This window comes from Trachemys scripta, chromosome 6, assembly GCF_013100865.1.
Source record: "Trachemys scripta elegans isolate TJP31775 chromosome 6, CAS_Tse_1.0, whole genome shotgun sequence".
Classification (NCBI taxonomy): Eukaryota; Metazoa; Chordata; order Testudines; family Emydidae; genus Trachemys; species Trachemys scripta.
Genome location: NC_048303.1, coordinates 70808393 through 70832539, shown reverse-complemented (window position 1 = coordinate 70832539; position 24147 = coordinate 70808393). Strand labels below are relative to the sequence as shown.

Sequence of the window (24147 nt, the reverse complement as noted above, 5' to 3'; positions counted from 1 at the left end):
CATAAGTCAATTCAGAATGTTTTTATTAGTCTTCTATGGTAATAAGCATTTAAATTACCTAAGAACTTCCAGTGTATGGGAAAACTGCATTTTCCTCCAGTTAAAGCAGAAAATGAAATCACTTTTCATGGTGACATGCACTGGATGTATTGTTTCCAATGCAGTCTGCTTTTGGTAAAGCAAATTTCTTTAAGTGTCCCAAGTGCAATTGTTTACCCTTTCTCAGTTCAAAAGCCAGAATTTTGCTCCAATTTACAAAAATAAAATAATAAAAAAGCTTGTAGGTAGAGACAAAACACAGAAAACTTTAGCCCCAAAAGTGAAAGGTTTTGAAAATTTGTGAACATTTTAAAACAAAAGGGTAGAATAGTTTAGCATCCATAACTATTGTAGCCTTTATTTCAATTGAATTGATAGTTCTATGCTAAAATACTGTCCCTAGTAAGTAAGTCCATCTCCTGTGTTGCTACAGTTTTAAGATCAACAGGGTAAAAGTCACCCTTAGAGCTTCTCTTAGGTTGGGAGACTCTAAGAGTACACAAAGAGGGAATACAGTGACCCCACACGCAATCACAAGTAATTTTGTCTGTATTATGTTACATTCACACCTACATGTACAAAACTATGCAACAGCCAATGCTGTATTCATACTCACCTATCACAGAGTCAGGTTCATCTCTCAACAGGTTGTCATCAATGGGGGTGGGAGGGGGAGGAGAGAGTCTTTCTGACTTGGTTCTTCCCTGATGGTTTAAGGCCCCCAGTCTAGAACCCAGGGCTGTGAAGCTACCAGTCAGCTGATATCTTCAGGCTGCCACCCAGCGGCAAATGTAACCAGCTTGCTCTTCACTTCCCAAGACCTGCTGTGGACACAGCCCATGGGAAGTTCCACCTCAAGGATTTGACAGAGAGCAGCCTCATGGCTCCTCATTGGCTCTCTGCCCTATATAAACCCAATGAGTGTTCCAGGAAGTTTCCAGGCAACAGTGTGGATCTCCTGTAGCTGCCACAGCCATGCCTGGAACTGACATTGGCTTGATTTGGACTTTGCTTCCTGACTCGAACCTGAAACCTGACTTGGACTCTGACCTTTTGTATTGACCCTGGCCTAGAACCTGACTACAAACTCCTCTGCTACTCCCAGCCTCAGGTTTTCCCCCTGCTCTGACCCTATGCCCTTACTGCCTTTGGTGGGATCCTGACAGATGGGGTTTTTTTTTCTGATGTGGTCTTACCACCCTGTCCATACCAGCAAACCCTTTTTATCCTGTGTTATGACCACATCTACCATCATATGTATATGCATGACTGTTCCAACCCCCTTTTTCTTTGTGTCCTTCCACATCCCATACATTTTGGGATGCCCTGCTTTTCATAGGTGGTTCTCTTAGTTCCCCTTAGTCTCATAAGCATCTATGTAAACATGTTCCCATGGTAACTTGTGGGGAGAGCAAAACTTTCCACAGTGATGTTACAGTCAGGTGTCTGGCAGTCTAGATAGGTACATTGAAATATATTTCCCCAAACATCACCTACTGGCACTTACTTTACAATAATCTTGTAACTTTACTTGTACAGGGTTATTTCTGATTAAGCTACTTATGTCAGCTCTTCTTAGGCCTGAGGCCTAGTATGGCTAATCTGAAATCGTGCAGGTCTCAGCCTGTAGACCGTGCATTACAACTTTATCTTTCTTATCTGTCTAACACATACTCATCACTCAAATACTTGTCAATTTTATACTCCTATGATCCTATCCTACTTATATCTATACCTATACTTACAACTTAAATCTATTCATCACACACTGATTACATATGAAATAGCATACGCATTAATCCCAACAATATATCACAATTAAATAATAAACTGAACTAATTGGCTACATTATATTACGTGTTACCACTATAGTTATTTGATCCATATGCAAATAGATGAGCATTTCGTGCTGTAAAATACATTGTCAGCAGTGAAACACCCACACCATTGCAAAAAGTCTCAAAAGAGATACACAAGGTAAAGGTGACATAGTTGTACCCAGCTGATTGTGGGAGGTGAAGTCAAATGGTAAAAGAAGGTGAGTATAAGGTTAATCTCTGACAGTTTTCAGTATGTATAAATAGTGTTTTAAATGATACTACTGGTCACCAATAAAAACAGTCCACTCACTTCATAATATTTTTAAATGCTCAAAATATTTAGCTCCAGAGAAAAGAGCGATTCCTAAAACAAAGTAATAGTGGGTTTTAATCATAGAATATCAGGGTTGGAAGGGACCTCAGGAGGTCATCTAGTCCAACCTTCTGCTTAAAGCAGGACCAATCCCCAGACAGATTTTTGCCCCAGATCCTTAAATAGCCCCCTCAAAGATTAAACTCACAACCCTGGGTTTAGCAGGCCAATGCTCAAACCACTGAGCTATTCCTCCCCCCGATTAACAATTGGAGCTTTTAAATCACTACCACTAAACCCTGTCTTCCTCCTTTTTCAGTCACCATGTACAGCACCACCATCCTCCCTGTCACTCAGGCCTGTAACCTGCATGGTATTTTCTACTCAGATGTGTCTCGGACATCACGTCCAGGTCATTTCTAAATATTGCTGCTTTATCCTGCAAAACATCTCTAAAATTCTGCCTTTTTTCCCCTCCATTCATACAGAGAAATTTGTCATCCATCTCTAGTACTGTTACATCTTTCTCTCTCCTGCCTTGATAAATATTACCTTGCCCCAGTTACCTCCATTTAAAAAACTATTGCAAAGACAGTTGAAGGAATGATCCATGAAAACAATGTCACTCCTCCCTGGTTCCCTCTTCTCCACTGCATCAATCATAAACTACTCATCTTTGCTTTTAAAGCCTTTCATGGCCTATTTTAACATCATCTCTTGCACACCCTCAAGATGTTGACTTCTGCCAGTAATGCCAGCCTTTATTGTCCATTATGTTAATACAACAACTTTCATACTTTTTCCCATGCTGACCCTCATGTATGGGAGAAGCTGGATTTAAACATCCAGAAAGCCACATCATTGCTTTCCTTCAGATTGCTCCTTACAATTTTCTGTCATGATGTGTACAAAAAGCTCAACAATAGTTACATACCTGATGCATGATAACTGTTTTTCATGCATACTAGTCTTGTGTCAGTTACCTTGTACTCCACTGTCTGTCTATCCATCTGCTGTCTCTTGTCTTATATTTAAATTTAAGACCTTTTAGGGCATAGACTATACAATTGTTAGCATAATGGGGCCTCATCCATTATTGGGGTCCCAGGACATCACCACAATACAAATAAATTGAATTCTGGAGTTGAATATTCATGCGTTCATGGATTCCGAGATCAGAAAAATCATTTATTAGAGGGGTAGCCGTGTTAGTCTGAATCTGTAAAAAGCAACAGAGGGTCCTGTGGCACCTTTAAGACTAACAGTATTGGGAGCATAAGCTTTCGTGGGTAAGAACCTCACATTTCCTGAGAAAACTACAGTGTATTGGTGACCTCCCAGAAAACACCATCCTAGCCACCATGGATGTAGAGGCTCTCTACACAAACATCCCACACACAGATGGAATACAAGCTGTCAGGAACAGTATCCCTGATGATGACACAGCACAACTTATTGCTGAGCTCTGTGACTTTATCTCACGCACAATTATTTCAAATTTGGTGACAATATATACCTCCAGACCAGTGGCATCATTATGGGCACCTGCATGGCCCCACAATATGCCAACATTTTTATGGCTGACCTGGAACAATGCTTCCTCAGTTCTCATCCACTCATGCCCCTTCTCTACCTACACTATTGATGACATCTTCATCATCTGGACCCATAGGAAGGAGACCCTGGAAGAATTCCACCATGATTTCAAAGCTTCCACCCCACCATCAACCTCAGCCTGGACCAATCTACACGGGAGGTCCACTTCCTAGACACCACCGTACAAATAAGCGATGGCCACATTAACACCACCCTATACCGAAAACCCACCGACCGCTATGCCTACCTTCATGCCTCCAGCTTCCACCCCGGTCACACCACACGATCCATCGTCTACAGCCAAGCACTGAGGTACAATCGCATCTGCTCCAACCCCTCAGACAGAGACCAAAACCTACAAGATCTTCACCAAGCATTCTCAAAACTACGATACCCACACAAGGAAATAAACAAATCAACAGAGCCAGACGTGTACCCAGAAGCCTCCTGCTACAAGACAGGCCCAAAAAAGAAACCAACAGAACTCCACTGGCCATCACCTACAGTCCTCAGCTTAAACCTCTCCAACGCATCATCAGTGATCTACAACCCATCCTGGACAATGATCCCTCACTTTCACAGACCTTGGGAGGCAGGCCAGTCCTTGCCCACAGACAACCTGCCAACCTTAAGCATATTCTCACCAGCAACCACGCACCACACCATAACACCTCTAACTCAGGAACCAACCCATGCAACAAACCTTGATGCCAACTCTGCCCACATATCTACACCAGCAACACTATCACAGGACCTAACCAAATCAGCTACAACATCACTGGCTCATTCACCTGCACGTCCACCAATGTTATATATGCCATCATATGCCAGCAATGCCCCTCTGCTATGTACATTGGCCAAACTGGACAGTCACTACGCAAGAGGATAAATGCACACAAGTCAGATATCAGGAATGGCAATATACAAAAACCTGTAGGAGAACACTTCAACCTCCCTGGCCACCCAATAGCAGATGTAAAGGTAGCCATCTTACAGCAAAAAAACTTCAGGACCAGACTCCAAAGAGAAACTGCTGAGCTCCAGTTCATTTGCAAATCTGACACCATCAGATCAGGATTAAACAAAGACTGTGAATGGCTATCCAACTACAGAAGCAGTTTCTCCTCCCTTGGTGTTCACACCTCAACTGCTAGCAGAGCACCTCACCCTCCCTGATTGAACTAACCTCGTTATCTCCATACTGATTTATACCTGCCTCTGGAGATTTCCATTACTTGCATCTGAAGAAGTGAGGTTCTTACCCACGAAAGCTTATGCTCCCAATACTTCTGTTAGTCTTAAAGGTGCCACAGGACCCTCTGTTGCTTTTTACAGAAAAGTCATTGTGAGTGCCTAGCATGACCAATATAACACAGGCCATAGAACTTCCCCAAAATAATTCCTGTTGAACGAGAGCATAACTTAAAAAAAAAATCACTCTTAATTTAAAAATTGCTATTGATAGAGAATCCACCATACCTGGTAAATTGTTCCAGTGGTTAATTACCCTCACTTAAAAATTGTCATCTTATATCCAGTATGAATTTGTTTAGCTTCAACTTCCAGCCTGTGGATCGAGATATACCTCTGTCTGCTAAATTGAAGAGCCTGTTATCAAATTTTTGTTCCCTGTGTAGGTACATATAGACTGATAAGTCATCCCTATCCCATCTCTTTGTTACTCTAAATAGAATGAGCTCCCTGAGTCTGTCACAATAAAGCTTGTTTTCTAATCCTATAAGTATTCTTGTGGCTCTTCTCTGAACCCTCTTCAGGTTATCAACATCCTTCTTGAATTGTGGTCACAGTATTCCAGCAGTGGTTGCACCAGTTCTTCTTCAAGCACTTGCTCACATCCATTCCATGCTAGATTTGCACATTCCACATGCACACTTGTCAGAGGTTTTTTTCCCCCTTAGTGGTATCCAGGGGACCGGCCCTAGTGCCCCTGGGAGCCATGCACACATGCACCGGTATGCGGGGTGCCGCCAGCTCCACATCCTCTCAGTTCCTTTTTACTGCCTGTGACGGTTGCTTGGACTGACCTTCTTGCTCTTGAAAGTCTTTCCCAGTGGTTTGGACTCTGTACTCCATCGTATATAGTTTTTGTAGTTGGCGTATTTAGTTATCAATTAGTATTAGTGTATGTAGTGTAAATAGTGGTCCCAGTCATCAAAGGGCATCATCTCAGGGTACCTCCTGCGGTGAGTGGAGGCCATGCCAGTCAGTGACCCGCATTTGAGCTTTCTAAAATGCCTTGGGGAAGCTTACATAAAGGAGAAGCGCAAGATCTGCAGGAACTTCAGACTGCGCACTCAGAAAGGCAGGGATGTTCGTCTGAAGACTTTGCTCATGAAGGCAGCCCTCAGATAATCCTCAGAGCCTTGCTGCTCTGAATCAGCACTGAGCACTTTGGCCTCTGTGCGAAGTGCTCCACCTGGCACCTTTCTCCATACAGGAAGAATCATAAGAAACAGCGTGCCAAGAGAGGGCACTCTCTGATGCTGAAGAGGGACAAGTGGGGAGTAGCCGATGAAGTGAGACCTGTGCTGGGCCACTCATCCTTCCCAGATTCATGGTTGACTCTGTCGACTCTGCGTAAGGCAGTGAGCCCGGTCTGGGGCCCATCTCTGACTCCTGAGAGCAGTTGTGTCACTTCGCGCCTGTGGACACCCTCAACTCCAGAGGCTTTCCAGGCTGCAAAGAATTTGATGTCCCTCCCGGGACCGCCCACCCCCAAGACCCCTTGCCAGCCAGAGGTTCCGGGGATAGAAGGATTCAAGGGGCTGTGAGTTCTATCCCATCACCGACCATTGTGGCACCTTCCAGAGGAAGACCCTCCATGGCCCCACCATGAGCAGTCCCCCACCCGGCGTCAGTCACCAGTTTCCCGGCACCACCTGGAGGCAGAAACAGCTACAGCTCCGCCGTGGTCTCCGAGGGAAGAGTCCTCTTTGGAGTCAGAGGGGCAATCATTCGCCCTGCCAGAAAAGTACTGATACCCGACTTCAGTACCGGCCCCGCAGCTGGAGCTTGGCCATCGGGCCATTGGCCAATGCAGTGGCAATATTGGAACACATGGTGGTTTCCCCTGGTACCGAGACCCCCTTCCCAGCATTCATATTTGGTGGTGACCGAGAAACAAGCCACTGACCCCGGCCCTGGACCCCGACTCCAGTACTGACCCTGGCACCAAGGTCACTGAAGTGGCCCCAATGAAAGTAGTCCAGGTGGAGGAGAAAGGACCAGCCCCTCTTACGGTGCTAGCCACCTTCCTCATCATCCCTGGATGAGGCAGTCGCAGGTCCTAATAACCCGCTTCTGCCAGATGACTTCAGGGCCTATCAAGAACTCCTGAAACATGTCACCACAAATTTGAGGCTGGAAGCCTAGGAGTAAAGGAGTCCATGCAGAGCCTGATTGATAGTGGCCCTGCCAGTCAATGAGGCAGTGTTGGGTCTAGTCAGGGTGCTATAGCAGACCCCTTCGTCTCTGCTGCCTACCTCAAAAAGGACAAAGAAGAAGTACTATGTAGTGGCCAGTGAGTTTGAATACCTGTACTCACATTCCCCCGTCAGGATCCCTGGTGGTGTCCACTGCAAACGAGCGGGACAGACAAGCGCAGTTGAGCGCCACCTCAAAGAATTAAGGCTGGATCTGTTTGGGTGAAAGGTTTATTCCACGGGCAGCCACTAGCTTCGTATCTCTAACCAGCAGGGTGTTACACTGTGAAAGTATAATTTTAACCTGTGGGACTCAATGGTCAAGTTAAAGAGCTCCCTGCCACAGGAGTCGAAGCAGGAGTTCATGCCCATCTTGGAGGAAGGCAAGACGGTGGCCAGACCCTCCCTCCAGGCAGCTCTGGATGCTGCTGACTCAGCAGCCACAACGATGGTGTCAGCGGTCACCATGAGGCGCTATTCGTGACCCCAATCATCAGGTCTCTCACATGAGGTTCAGTAATCCGTCCAGGAACTCTCCCTCAAGGGTACCTCCCTGTTCTCAGACTCCAAAAGCTTCACGACCTCAGACTCAAGGGCCATACTTCACTCCCTAGGCCTGTTTACACTCCTGGCCTCCAGGAAGCATTTCAGGCCTCAACAGCCTCCCAGGTTTTTGGGGCCTCCCAAGCAGGAACCCTATAAAAGAAAGGGTTATTAATGTTGTCAGCCCCTACCTTCTACCTCAGCTTCCCAGTCAGGCTCAAGTAGGTACCCCGGTGGGACCAGGCTGGCCTTTTGAAGGCACACCTGAGGATGATATACCAGACTCAATTCAGGATACATCCCCCCGCTTTGGTTTTTGGACTGCCTATGTAACATTATACCGTTGGGTGCTTTGTACTGTAACAGTTGGTTACACCCTGCAGTTTTCATCTTTCCCACACCTCCAACCCCATCCCTCTTCATGGACCCTTTTCATGAGCAGATTCTTGTCAAGGAGATACAAGTCCTCCTACATGTGGGGGCAATAGAGAAAGTTCCTTGAGACTTGAGATGGAAGAAGTTTTACTCCCAAGTTTTTTTAATCCTTAAGGCCAAAGGGGGGCCTACAGCACATCCTGGAACTGCATCACCTCAACAAATAGCTCAAGAAAGTGAGGTTCCGCATGGTCTCCCTGGCCTTCATCTTTCCCTCCCAGGAGCTAGGAGACTGATACGCTGCCCTCAATTTAAAGAATGCTTATTTCCACATCTCCATCCATGGACACAGGAGATTCCTCAGGTTTGTGGTGGGCCAATGCCACTACGAATTCACCACGCTTCCCTTCAGTCTATCACAGGGATTCTCAAACTGGGGGCTGTGACCCCTTAGGGCGTCACAAGGTTATTACACCCCCAAACCCTGCTTCACCTTCATTTATTATAATAATAAATATTTTTAAAAGTGTTTTAAATTTATAAGGGGGGGTCACACTCATAGGTTTGTTGTGTGAAAGGGGACACCACTACAAAAGTTTGAGAACCACTGGTGTATCTTGAGCCCTGAGGTTTCTACTAAGTGTATGGCAGTGGTTGCAGCCTACCTCAGATGTCGAAGCCTACAAGTCTACCCATACTTTGATAATTGGCTGATCAAAGGCCACTCTCAGATTCAGCACAGCATTGGCATACTACATGCCACCCTTTGGGTGCTGGGTTTGTTAATAAACAGAAATCAACATTGGTCCCGGTGCAGAGAATAGAGTTTACTGGGACAGTGCTCAACTCCGCCCAGGCCAGGGCCTACCTACTAGGGCCAAGTTCTGAACTATGTTGGATCTAATCACCTGAGTCACAGTTCACCCACTTATGACTGACCAGGTGTGCCTCAAACTGTTAGGTCACATGGCAGCATGTACCTGCCTGGTGCAGTATGTGCGGCTATGCCTCAGAACCCTACAAATGTGGCTGGAGTCAGTTTACTCCCCGGGTAGATGCCACTTGCACTCAGTTCTCACGATTCCATCACCTGTCTTAGCTTCTCTGACTTGGTGGAGAGATTCGCGTTCTGTGATGAAGGGGGGGTGCCTTTTGCTGCCCCATATCCAACAGGTACCTTGGTTTTGGATGCGTCAGACGTGGGGTGGTGAGCCCATCTCTGCAGACTCAGGACCCAGGGTTTCTGGTCCCAGGAAGAACTCTCCCTGCACATAAACATCACAGAACTTAGGGCAATATGCTTGGCCTGCCTGGTGTTTCTCCTCCAGCTCTTAGGCAAGGTCATGCAGGTCTTAACAGACAAGATGGCCTTAATGTTTTACATCAACAAGCAAGGGGGAGCTCGATCCTAAGCCCTGTGTCAGGAGGCTCTCCGACTGTGGGACTTTTGTATGAAGCGTGCCATTTACCTTGAGGCTTCGCACCTTCCAGGAGACCGGAATGCATTGGTGGATCACCTCAGCAGGTCCTTTTCCTCTTGCCATGAGTGGGCTCTTCACACGAAGGTCACCACTGTTATCTTCCAGAAGTGGGGGACTCCCCAGGTGGACCTGTTTTGCCACCAGACAGAACAGGAAATGCCATCAGTTCTGTTCTATGCGCGGGCTCAGCAGGGGCTCCCTTTCCCATGCCTTTCTGCTCTCATGGACAGATGGCCTGTTGTACGCCTTCCCACTGATCCTTTTGGTTCGCAAAGTCCTCCTAAAGATCAAGAGGAACAAGGTGAAGGTTGTCATGATAGCTCTGGCATGGCCATGCCAGCATTGGTTTGGCATGCTTCTGGACCTCTCAGTGGCAGCTGCACTAGTGCTCTACCCTGTCTAGACTTGATTTTGCAAAACCATGGTTGGTTGCTTTTCACCCACACCTCGTCTCCCTACACCTATGGCATGGCTGCTGCATGGCTGAACCCTGAGGAGTGGGCCTGCTCAAATCAGTCTTGCTAAGTAGCAGAAAACATTCCACCAGGGCTACCTACTTGGCTAAGTAGAAATGTTTCACTTGTTGGGTCTTTGAACAGAATCTTTTTCCATCTCGGTCTTCCCTGCAGTCCATCTTGGACTACCTGCTCCAGGTGAAACATCATGGTCTGGCTCTGTTGTCGGCTAAGGTTCACTTGGCAGCCATCTCGGCCGTCCATCCTCCAGTATAGTGCAGATCAGTCTTCTCCCATGAGATGACAGTCAGGTTCCTCAAGGGTTTGGAAAGACTCTACCTCCAGGTTCGTAACCCAGTTCCCCCATGGGACTTAAACCTGGTCCTGTCAAAGTTCACAGAGGCCCCCCTTGGAGCCGTTGGCATCTTGTTTCTTCCTGCTACTGTCTTGGAAGGTCACCTTCCTGGTGGTGATCACTTTGGCCAGAAGGATCTACAAGATCAAAGCCCTGACATCAGAACCCCCTTATATGGTATTCTTCAAGGACAAGGTCTAGCTGCGCCCCAACCCGACCTTCCTACCAAATCTGGTGTCAGAATTCCATAGCAACCAGGATATTTTTCTGTTTATCATCTTTCCTCACAGCACTGATGAGGAACGTTGGGTCCACACGTTAGACGTTAGGCGGGCCCTGACCTTCTATATCGAGAAGACTAAGCCCTTCCGCAAGACTATGCAACTTTTTGTAACAGTAGCGAAAAGGATGAAAGGACTACCAGTGTCATCGCAAAGAATCTCATCCTGGACAACTGCTTGCATCCAAGATTGCCAAGAGCAGGCAAAGGTTCTGCTTCTGGCCATCATGACAGCTCATTCAACGAGAGCCCAGGCTTTGTCAGCAGAGTTCCTCACTGAGATACCAATACAGGACATCTGGAGAACCTCAATATGGTCATCAGTTCATACCTTTGTGTCCCACTATGCCATCACCCAACAGGCCCATGATGATGCAAGTTTCGGGAGAGCAATGTTGCAATCTGCCTATCCATGAACTCCGAGCCCACCTTCAGGGATACTGCTTGTGAGTCACTTAGCATGGAATGGACATGAGCAAGCATTTGAACAAGGAAAAGAATGGTTACTAACCTTTCATAACTGTTGTTCTTCAAGATGTGTTGCTCATGTCCATTCCATGACCCACACTCCTACCCTCTGTTGGAGTTACCGGCAAGAAAGAACTGAGGGGGTGCAGAGCTGGCAGCACCCCTTATACCGGCTCATGTGCGCAGGGCTCCAAGAGGCGCTAGGGCCGGTCCTCTGAATACCACTAAGGGGAAAAAGAAATCTCCGGCAACTGTGCACATGGTGCGCACACCTAACATGGAATGGACATGAGCAGCACATCTCAAAGAACAACAGTTATGAAAGGTTAGTAATTTTTCCAAATGCAGAGGTAAAATAATCTTTCTACTTCTACTCAAGTTTCCCCTCTGTATTCATCCAAGAATATATTAATCCTTTTGGTCACAGTATTGCACCACTCAGACGATTATCTATTACATTCAGCTCGTTCAGCTGATTATCTACCACAACCTCCAAATCTTCTTTTTTTTTTTTCTTAGAGCAAACTTTTTAAAGAAAGGTGCCAGTACTATAAATAATAAATAATATAACTTGCACGTGTAATATTTGCACTATTGTGAACACAAATGATATTTTTCATACAATCTATCTGTGTTCAGTTTGTGCATATGGTGAGACGTCACCTACTACAGGACAGGTCCAACCAGGAAAATAACAGAACGCCACTGGCCATCACCTACAGCCCCCAGCTAAAACCTCTCCATCGCATCATCAATGATCTACAACCTATCCTGGAAAACTATCCCCCCTTCATAGGCCTTGGGGGGAGGCTAATGCTAGCTTACAGACAGCCCCCCAACATGAAGCAAATACTCACCAGCAACTACACACCACACCACAGAAACACTAACCTAGTAACCAATCCCTGTAACAAACCCCGTTGCCTTCTTTGTCCCGCTGTTTACTCTAGTGACACCATCATAGGACCCAGCTAAACCAGTCACACCATCAGAGGCTCATTCACCTGCACATCTACTAATGCGATATATGCCATCATGTGCCAGCAATGCCCCTCTGCCGTGTACATTGGCCAAACCAGACAGTCTCAACGTAAAACGATAAATGGACACGAATCAAACATCGGGAATGGTAACATACAAAAGCCAGTAGGAGAACACTTCAATCTCCCTGGACACTCAATAACAGATTTAAAAGTAGCCATTCTTCAACAAAAAAACGTCAAAAACAGACTTAAAAGAGAAACTGCAGAGCTACAATTCATTTGAAAACTTAACACCATCAATTTGGGCTTGAATAGGGAGTGGGAGTGGTTGGCTCACTACAATAACAATTTTGCCTCTCTTGATCTTGACTCCTCCTTATCCCAATTATTGGGAGTGGACCACATCCACCCTGACAAATTGGCCTTCAACATTGGTTCTCCACTTGTAAAGTAACTCCCTTCTCTTCATGTACCAATACATATTTATGCCTGTATCTGTATCTTTTCACTCCAGGCATCTGAAGAAGTGGGTTTTTTACACATGAAATCTTATGCCCAAATAAATCTATTAGTCTTTAAGGTGCCACCAGACTCCTCGTTGTTTTTGTGCATATGATGAGTTTTTCCAGGATTTTATGTTCGTGTTCAGAAAGTATACAGGCAAGGTATTCAGTATTAAATAGTGTGAGGTCACTTTCTGATATGTCCATATTTGATTAAGGTTCATTGAACATTGACAGTGCTAAAATCACAATGCTCTTTTGGGAGACCTTTTTTTCGGCAGATTCCATATGGAATCCTCTGCACCAGAAGTATTCCAGAATAATAATAAGTTTCTGGAGGATTATGAAGGTGTGGTAGCACTACTGAGTAACTTTAGTGTAGACAAGAATAGAAATGGGGAAATAGTACCCATTTGCACACAGCACTGAGCATATTGGGCGGTGTCAGTAAAAATCGAAAAAGTCTTAAATCAAGAAAAAATTGATTATCTTCAGCACCCAGAAGTGTGCTAGGTGTTACACGACGACTGTCACAAGCCCTGCCCAGAAGATCTGATAATGTAATTTTATACATGAAACAATAAAAATATCATATAATAAACAAAAAAAGAAGGGAAAGCAGAGAGGTATGACAAAAGCTGCAATAATAGTTATAATAATTATATGGATCAGAAAAATTGCATGGTTACTCAGTAAGGCTCCAATTCAGGAAAGCATTCAGGCACATGCTTTCCTGAATAGGGACCTAAGACCGTGTACAATTTTGGACATATGTTTTAGTAAAGATAGACTTGATGGGCACGAAGAACTCTATCCAGTTGTCATATTTCAGCCTTCAAACATTTCGGCTGTTGCTTAGTGTATCATCTTTGAAACTGATATGGCTTGTGGAAGGAAAAAATACACTTAAAAGAAACAACAAAGAGCTATGATTTTATCTATTTGCAGACATGCTAAGTTTAAAGTATGCTCTAAAATAGATAGTCATGTCCTGCCATGTATAGTGCCTTATATAATAATCATTGTAAATTCTTTGGCCAAGCACTAGGTTTATTATTCATGAGGGAAGTGCTAAGAAAAAAAAGAGTGCCTATATTTATGAATAAAATACCATAATTTCTGGGATTTATTTTCTTTTTTAGGATGCCAATAAATATTTTGCAAGCAATTTTTTTAAATCCTAATAAATACTGTTTGCTCAGCTCTATAGGAAATTCTTGTGTGTTGTAAAGAAAACACATTTTAGATGAAATTGCTCATTGTAATCTGACTTGTCGACAATCTGAATAATCTTCATTTCATACTTTTAGAGTTATATGAGAAATCTTGGCACTCATGTTTTTAAATATCAACTTTATAACTGTGACAGCTACAAAGAAAGGGAAAAAACACACCAAAGCTGCTTTGCTTTGGCCTTCTGTTCTTTTTTTAGTGAAATAGCTGCCTACTTAAGTTCTATAGTTCTTTACTTTCTAGCCATAGATCTTCAAGTTTCTGTAATCTACTAGTAAATTCTGAATGTTATGGACACTAATGATTAAGCTGTAATAGAGCTATTCATCCAATACCCATTTGACTTGAACCCTGTTATTTGGGGCAGGAGACTGTCTTAAAGAATAGGGGGAGAAAACAACATTTAACTTGGTTTGTCTTCAAAAATTAATCAGGTGGACAATACATGCATATAGATCTCCAAAATTCATCACAAGTTCGGTTTCAGAATCAGTACAATAAATTCCATACAGTCAAAATACCAGCTCTGTTACAGGTCAGTGGTTAAATCAGGTACATCAAAAATGCATTAGAAGGTTTGGGAAACTCATTAACGACTTCAATATCTTTAGAAAGTTGACTGCAACTTACTTCTGCTATCATTTATATGAAAATATTTTCACTAATTACTTGCTTGAACTGTGAGCTTTTCTCCTGGTTGCTCCCAAACAAAAATATTTTTTTTCTTAATACTGTAAATGAGTTTACTTGTTCCCAATATAATGTACCACAAATGCTCTAAGTTACGTGACTCTTTTCACTCTGTGCCAGTGCTATCCCATTCGGGGACCCTTAGCAAGAATATTTTTGCCTGCTCCCCTCCACAGCTCATACTAATAATTAATAGGGGGCATCATTGTGCTGCTTGGGGCCCTAAGCAATTGCCCCTATGCCAGGGGCGGGCAAACTTTTTGGCCTGAGGGCTGCATCGGGTTTCGGAAATTGTATGGAGGGACGGTTAGGAGATGGGGTCGTGGCCCAGCCCCCACCTCCTATCTGCCCCCCCCGGACTCCTGTCCCATCCGCGCCCCCCCCCCAGGACCCTGGCCCCATCCACACACCCCTGTCCCCTGACTGCCCCCGGAACTCCTGCTCCTGACTGCCTCCTGCCGCCCCATCCAATCCTCCCTCCTTCCTGACTGCCTCCCTGGAACCCCTGCCCCCATTCAACCCCCTGTTCCCCTCTCCCCCTCCCCGCCGACTGCCCTGACCCCATCCACATCCTGACCACCACCCCAAACTCCCCTGCCCTCTATCCAACCCCCCCCTACTCTGTGCCACCTTACCATGCTGCCTGGAGCACTGGTGGCTTGTGGCACTACAGCCACGCCGCCTGGCTGGAGCCTGGCCACACCACCGCCACCACCACGTAGCACAGAGCACCGGGTCAGGCCGGGCTCTGCAGCTGCGCTGCCCCAGCAGCTCACAGCCCCACCGCCCAGAACATTGCACTGGCGGCGGAGCAAGCGAGCTGAGGCTGCGGGGGAGGGGGGACAGCAGGGGAGGGGCCGGGGGTAGCCTCCCAGGCCAGGAGCTCATGGGCCCGGCAGGATGGTCCCGCGGGCCGAATGCGGCCCATGGGTCGTAGTTTGCCCACCTCGGCTTATGCCTAGCACTGGCTCTGCTTTCACAGATTCCAATTCTATTCTATATTTAAAACTAACATGCGCCTATTTATCCATCGTTGTCTGTCAATCCTTATATCTGTTAGCACTTCTGAAATGCCTATTGCAATAGTGTCTAGGTATTGTACAAGGATAAGATAATGAGGACTTCCCAAAAGACAATGTTTTCTCCATTGTTCTGCTGTTTTAAAAATGGTCTGCTACTTTGCCCCCCTTCCCCTATATCTCCCCCTTCCTCTTATGTTTTGCGGGGAGTGTTTGGCAAATACCAACCAAGTGATACTGGTGTAAAACCCTTCATACCAGTCTGGTGAAACCTCAGAGTGGACTAACTTCAGCTAACTAAAAGTATTTTTCTACTGTTTTATTTAAGTAGGTATAAAAAATTGTAGAGAAACCTTCAATCTTCAAGTAAACTTTATAAGCTATAAAATAACATTCCAGGATTTTCACCTGTCTGTGTGTCACTCTGAAGCTGGAAATGTCTCAGCCAGTGTAAAGTAATGGAAATAGGTGCAAGCATGGTTGAAAGCTTTTTGTTCAGAATATCACAGGGTTGAATCATCACTGGGTTTCGTGGTCTGTTACTATCCAATTTTTAAGTTCTCAGCTATTTGACTTTATGAATTACATCTATGCCATGACAAGGCATGTTTATATGTCATGGCAAGAGTGCTAGACCATTGTGATATCAGGTAACTCAACTAGGCACAACCCTAATTTACTCTACACCCTTACTCTGTAGCTAATTTCTGTGCAACAATTCATTGGTTGTACAAAGGTGACTGCAGAGATGGCAGATTACTTGGCCTTACTGCCACAGTTCTTCAAAACCACTCATACAATAGCCAGAACACACAATAACCCCAAACACAGACAGCCGTTCACCTCGGCACACACTCCTATTCACCACCTACCCAAATCCATACCACTCTCACAACACAAACAACCCTCACACAAAATAACCAGCACACAACAACACAGCCAGCACACACAATAACCCCAAACATCACTCTGAAGCCCAGAATGTCTGTTGAGTCAGTGTGAAGTGAGAAAACAGCTACAAGCATAGTTGAGAGCTCTTTTTGTTTACAGTATCACCATGTTCAGTCATCACTGGGATTCATAATCTGTTACTGTCCAGTTTTTAAGTTCTCAGCCACTTTCAGCTTTTTAAAAAACAGGAGTAGAAGTGGGCTGTAGTCCACGAAAGCTTATGCTCTAATAAATTTGTTAGTCTCTAAGGTGCCACAAGTACTCCTGTTCTTTTTGCGGATACAGACTAACACGGCTGCTACTCTGAAACCTTTCAGCTTTTTGACACACATGACTTTACATCTCACGGGCTTTCAGTTACTAGTTACCAATAAGCACTCAACCCTCTTTTGAATGGAATAGTTCTCATTAACCAAAATGTAAACACTGCAAATGCAGCAATAAAACAAATATTGACACAACATTCACATTTGCATTAAATACAGTGTTTTCCAATATCAAATAATTTGTGTCCTCATTCTAATTTAGACAATTCTTCTCCCCCTGGATTATCGGATGTGTTTAAACCTGTAACCTTCAGATCCACAGCATTTGATCTCTTCCATTTCAGCTGTACGAATAACTGCTGGGGAAAGCATGCTGTTCTCCGTGTTAAGAGCAGCGCATAGAACATGACAAAGCACACACTTTACCACTGGATTGCACAACTACTATAAACTCGCACAGGCTCTGTTCCTATCTCTGGCTGCGGAGTGTTGTCTAGTGGTTAGAGGCAGCATAGCTAAATATGATAACTCTCTTGTTTGGGTTAGCTGTTAAAATTGAATTTGTGAACTCTGAATCTAAAAGCAGGAACGAACACCACTTGAGTTAATGGATCACGTCTGTTAGCAAGGAGGCACTAGTGTCAAACTTTCATAGGTGGTTGGCCACTAGAGGGACGACGATCTACCCTGTGTTAGAGTGGGTCACGCAGGCACACAATTTGGCGCACTTCTTCTGAAAGGTTGTGTGGCAAAGTGGATGAGACTTGGATCTGTCATTGTAGAGACCAATTCTATGCCCAGCTCTGCCTGTAGTGACATTGTGCAATCTCGCAGTTATGTTAGGGATCTTCTATATCGGGTCACTCGGGAAAGTTAATGCAAACTAATTTTTAAAATGGATTAGTTAGACTGCATTAAACCCCTCTATGGATGCTCTTTATTCAGAATTAAAATGGCCTTAATTTGTGTTATCTTAATTCAAAAGTGAATTAAACTAACCTAAATTAATGCCATTTTCATTCTGAATAAAAGCATCCACCACAGAGGTTTAATGGCATTTAACTAATCCACTTTAAATCCTCACATTCATTTAATTTGGATTAATTTTCCTGGGTGTCCCCATGTAGACACGCCCTTATCTGTAAAATGGGTGAATGACCATTGTGTCTCCTAAGTGTATGAATCCTTGGTTAATAAGGATTGTGAAGGTCACAGAAATATTAAGAACAGCCAGAAAAACTAGGATTTGAGCTCGTGGTCTGTTGGTTTGTAACTTTCCCTCCCCTAGTAATGTGTGGGGAAGGTCTGTATGTGTGAGTGTATATAATAATCAAAAAGCATGACATTTACTGAGTGGTGCAGGAAGTCAAATTGTCCTGTTTGTTATAACTGAGTATGAATTATATATACACTTAAAAAAGGAAGTTAATATGTTAATAACCATATGTATTCTTCTTATACGTATGTCAGATTTAAGGCTATGTAGTAGTTGATAAAGCCATGGGTGTTAACAGTGTGTTGTGGAAGAAAGGTAATAATAGTTAACAGTTGATGCACTTTATATTTGTGAAGATAAACAGAAATATGGCTATTGGCCTCCACAATTTACTTGCTTTTCATTATGTGAGGAAAACGTTGTAAGTAGAGCAGAGCAACCTTAACTAATATTAAATGAATTTTCCTAGTTTTTAAACTGTTGAAATTAAAGATGAAAAATTGCAAGCAAATAATATGCTGCCTTACAAAGAATGGCAACAATCTGGTGAATGCAGCAGCTGCAGTATGGGGTCAGAGTGGAGAAATGTTGACAGCCTACAAACAGCTTTTGCAACTAGACAAACCTTGTCATGTATGAAGACATAGGATGCTACTTAGCAAAGAACGTTGATATTCGTAAATGTGGCATTTTAAAATTGACACTAAAGTCAACATTTACAGTAGAGTAAATGGGCCTGTAGTAATTTGAAACTGGATGCAATGTATGGACATAGAGCTGTGCCTAGCAAACAACACCATCATATAATTAATGGGCCCTTTCAAATAGGCACAGCTCAAATCAGTTATGAAGCATAACTATTTTTCTCAAATTCCAAAATGGGAAAATATAAAACTGGTATTTATATAAACTAAGTTTAGTGTAGATGCTCCATTAGTAATCTTTGCAAAAGGGTTCTGAAAAAAAGTGAGATGCTAGTGACCCAAACATAAAACCATTTGTTTTTATTCCAACAATATTTTAAAATATAACTGCCCTAGAAATTATAATTATCCAGAAAATTAGAAGCTTTCTTATACTCAATTTGTAAGTTTTGAATAAGATAGCTAACAGATGTTGCCATCGTGTGCCTTCTTAAGCACAATTCACTGTTACAACCTTACCTATGGCTTAACCACTGCTAAATCATAATTGCGTCATATTAAAGTTTTGTTTAGGAATTTTAAATATGAGTATGACTGAGACCATTGGCCATTCAAGGTAAAGTTTTGGATAATCCTTATTAGACGCATATTAAAATTTACATGATAAAACAGACAGAACAAATTGAAGGATTAGCTGATAAGCTAATGATTATTGTTAGCTGATAAGCATTATAGCAGTGAAATTAGTACACAGCAATTCTGTGGTTGAAATTCTTTAATTGTCAGCCTTTTTCATGATCACGTGTTTATAAAAGAGCACAAAAATTAAGTAATTCTAAATCCTGACTAGTTTGAAAATACTGGAATCATGGTACCTAAAGTCAATAGGAACTTTCAGTGTATACTTGGTTTGAAGTGGAGCAGCTGCTACTCTTTTTGCAGCCTTTTTGAAGTAGGTGGTACTCAGGAGGGAACTGGGCTGTTTTAAGAAAATCACTTTTTTCATATGCAGCATTTTTTTTTTCTGACCGACACTGAGATGTAAAACCTTTAAACGTCTGGCTCTGATCTGGGGAATAAATGGTGGTAGTTAGAAGATTCAGTTTTTTGTTTTTTTTTTAAATGGCTTAGTTCCCTCTTGAGGCTTGGCAGCTTCTGAAGGGCTGCCATCAGTATGGTGTCTGCTCTGAAATTAATCTTCTTGGTGCAGCAGTGTCTTAAAGTCAATAATGTTTCAAACTGATACCTATGTAAAAACACCGTTTCATTTCTTAATACAAGCAATGACACACAATGGCAGAAATTATTGTTTTAGTTACCTATTTTGTAACCAGCTTCACTAACCTTCATTTAATTAACTTTTAATATGAAACACACTTTTTTCTTTTTGTTTTGTATCACCTGTTAATTATTCTTTGTTCTGATGATGAATTTAATAGAGGAAAGGTAAAAAGAAAAGAAACTAAATACAAAAAAACTATATTAAGGCATTGTTAAGGTTACGCAGCTTAGCATTTAAACTTAAGGAAATGCAAAGGTGCAGGTTGAATACCTAACCATAACTCTATTCATTTGGACATAACCATTACAATACAAATTTTACTATATTGTATGTGTAGTTTAAGCTTTTAGAAAGAAATGTAGAATGTTTATATGGACCAAATTTTTCAAAGAGTCCCTCACCAATTGCTCCCATTTGGGCAACTAAATGAATGGCATTACTTTCAAAAGTGTTCTGTAGAGCAACTCTGATTACGAACATCTGGCTCTAGCTGTGTGTGCTGAGTCCTTTTGAAAAATCATGTCCTATAGCATTATTTTGAGAAGTAGTATGTCACCACATAATTAAAAACTGTATAGTAATACTTATGCACAAGGAGGCAGATCCAAAGCATGGTTGTTGCTTTCTATAAAGTAGCTTTAAAAATGGTATTGTTGGGGTACATATTTGTGTCTCAGCAACTCCATATTATATTTGTTCAGTTTATAAGTAAGAAGATATTTTAACTGCCAACCCTGTATATTATAATTGAATCTGTAAGTCAAGTTATTTCCGTTTCACCACATCAAAGAAAGGCATAGTTAGGTGCAATTGAAGGGTACACCTAATATGTCTCACTCAACATGTATTTTAATAGTGATGATACATGAGAAGAAAAAGACCAGCTAACCTGCACATCTACACCAAATTAATTTAAAAAACAAATGGAACTAAAATATACATGTTACAAAAACATATAACCTCATGAGCTTATTTAGTGTTAACCATGTCCCTCTGTAATCCAACCACCAGGTTGTGTTTATGTTGATCTTGTCTCTTCCTATGCTGTGTTTAGAAGGTCTGTTCTGCAAATGACAGGTTTCAGAGTAGCAGCCGTGTTAGTCTGTATCCGCAAAAAGAACAGGAGAACTTGTGGCACCTTAGAGACTAACAAATTTATTAGAGCATAAGCTTTCGTGGACTACAGCCCACTTCTTATGCATCCGAAGAAGTGGGCTGTAGTCCACGAAAGCTTATGCTCTAATAAATTTGTTAGTCTCTAAGGTGCCACAAGTACTCCTGTTCTTCTTTTTGCGGATACAGACTAACACGGCTGCTACTCTGAAACCTCTTGGAAGTGTATTGAAATGTTTACACCAATTAAGAAGTAACCGGTCACAAAGTGACACAGCAGAATCCATAGGTTTCAACAAAGAAGAAAACCTATAAGAACAGGGTGCTTTGCCATAGGACTTTGGGTTCGTCTTGCCACACTCCAGGAGCATCGGATCGCAACCGATAGAACCCTGCTCCCCTCTGCTACCAATCTGGCTGGCCACTAGATTGATCCAGACTCTGGACTGGTAACTATAAACATCACTGCAGGACTGTGTGTGTGTGTGTGTGTGTGTGTGTGTCTCTAAAAAACACATGCTAACTGTGGTATTCTCAATAAACGCTGTGTGTATTTACCTTCCTCTATAAAGATCCCGTGTGCTTTGTATGAGCATAACATGATGAATCCGTTTATGGCTGACAAGCCCAATTCAAGAGCAACACAGTTGGTTACAAATTTCCAGATCCATGTGTTGTCTGAGTTACAATCCAAGACTACAGTATGCTGCTTTCTTCTTTCTCACTTTGCTCCATCCTCTGGATCAAAGCCTCTTCATGTTGAGCGGCACCCAGGGCCAGATATTCCTTCCAAATTGGACAGGATTGTTTGCGCTCCTCCCATCTTTCTACATTGATGTTGAACAAGTCAGTGGAACTACTGAGACAATTAACATAGAATCTCACAGTTCCTTTGCAGAATACAACTGAACCAAGGTTCAGAGTTCAAATGTAACTTTCACATTTCCTAATGTTTTAGTTCTTAGCCATGGAACTTTAATCCTGCATTATTATTAGTACTATTAAATACGCATTAAACTTGGATTTTTGTTTCTGGAAACATTCTGAAATGCTTTTACTTACATAATGGAAAATGTTTTCTGTATTCAGTATTCACCCTCAATCTGATGAAAGCATTTGTAGTCCTTTAGTTTCAGCATAAATAAAAAGCATTCTGTATATATGTTTTTTAATCATTTGTAAAAATCTAATAAGACTAAAATCCATAATAAATAATTCAAACATTCAACGATGTCTGCATAACTGTGAACTTTCCCTAAAGCAAATAAACTGAATTTAGCTCTGTATCTAGTGAAAATTATATGCTGTCATATGGGAGATTAAAACTCTGTCCTGGTCCTTGTGTCTTGCTCACTGGGCTGGCAGGAGCTGGGAGTATTGCAGAGTCAGTATCTTTTGGCCATTATTTTCAAGTGTCCATTAAGTTTTCCTATCTCTGTTGGTGCCCAACTTGAGATGCCAAGACCACTCTGATTTTTTTTAAAGAGATGCTAAGTACTTAAGTTCCATTGACTTCAATTAGAGTTTTGGGTGCTTAGCTTCTCTGCAAATCAGAACTAAAACTCTCAAGTTGGACACCCAAAATTAGAAGCCACTTCTGAAAATTTAGCCCCTAGGCCTTTTGTAAGCTTGTGGTAAAGTAACACCTCTTAGTACTTTGCAGATTCCTCTGCCCGACTAAGGAGCAGAATTGAAGGCTATAGATGGGAGTATAGTGGGTTGGATAGTTGAAGTTGGGAGAAGATGAATTTGAAGAGTCAATAAATTGTCAGAACTATGGGAATGAGGCATGATAAACATTATATATATTTTCCCTTTCAGAAAAACAAAGTCCTCTCTCTGTTCATGTAGGTATCCTGAATTAGCAGCCGTGTGCCGAAATTCTAGTACTCTAATTCTGTATCCTGGAGCTGAAGCAGCTAATTTGGAAGAATTGGCTTTGATCTTCCCAAGTCCGTCCACAATCATCATCATTGATGGAACATGGAGTCAGGCTAAAGATATATTCTACAAAAACTCTCTTTTCCGGCTTCCTAAGCAGGTAAGATGTAATGCTTTGACTTGAGAGTGTAATATGTTTTCTTTTTTCACTGGAAGTATTTGATCTAGAACTGATCAAAAACTAGAACTGTATTCTGTATAAAATTTGTATGTTTCAAATTTTATTTGTCACAATTGAGACAAAAAGTCAAAATACTGACATTTTTCACAGAACATTAAGTTCAAAAAATTTGGATTTTGAAATGTCAATTTTTGTGTTGACATTGCTGAATTGAAATGTTTCATTTTGGTTTGTTGAACGGACTCAAAACATTAAATTTCAGTTTGGTTCAGCACTAATCCACATCTACTTGAGCTGCTTTAGTGCCTCGTGGTTGCTATAGTTTGGGTGCCACATGCTCCCATCCTTTTCTGTGAGCTGAGTTCCCAGGCCAGAGTACTCTTCTCATGATGCACAGTGGTCACATGAATCTCATGATTCATCATACTGGTTCAACTAGATGGAAGACTGTGGTGCATCCTGGAAAATGTAGTAGTTCTGCCAGGAAGACTGTCCCATAGAATAAAGAATGCAGTCATGAGATATTAGAACTGCAGCTCCCATGAGGCATTGTGGCAGCTCCAGCAAACACACACAATGTCAAGCTGATCCGAAAAAAAAATTGGGTTGGCCTGACAAATTGAAATATTTTCAGTTTGACTTGACATGTTCCAATGGAAAATTTGAAAAATGTCAGGAGGTTTTCCATTTTATGGAAATGGATTTTTCTGTCCAAAAAAGAGCTTCAGCAGAAAATAACAAACCATCTCTAGCTTGAACTCAGGACTTCCAAAAGGCAAGTGGTGGTGGTAAGGTCTCGTAATAAAATGTTCACAGTTGTGAAGTCTACATTTTTTTTATCCTTATCCTATTTCCAGGTAAGTGTATGAACCTGAGTGTGAAAGTAGGATATTGTGATCCTTCAGTGCAAATTCTCAACACTTCTACTCATGTCCGAGGGAAAGTTTGTAAGAATCCAGAACGGTCGTCAAATCACAGCTACTGAATATGGAGGGAGCTTATGATGAAACATATTAA

At 42.6% G+C, this 24147-nt stretch overlaps 1 protein-coding gene across 4 annotated transcripts in view; it reads left to right on the top strand.

Annotated features, from left to right (window-relative positions):
• The window catches only part of DTWD2 (DTW domain containing 2), a 187690-nt gene that overhangs the window by 76800 nt on the left and 86743 nt on the right, over positions 1-24147 (top strand). For 2 of the 4 annotated variants that reach the window (XM_034773752.1, XM_034773750.1), the window contains exon 4: positions 22920-23109. In XM_034773752.1, coding sequence (XP_034629643.1) covers positions 22920-23109 — 190 coding nt within the window. Of the gene's footprint in view, positions 1-22889; positions 23110-24147 lie in introns of all 4 variants that reach the window. The other 2 variants (XM_034773751.1, XM_034773753.1) reach the window with 1 other exon arrangement.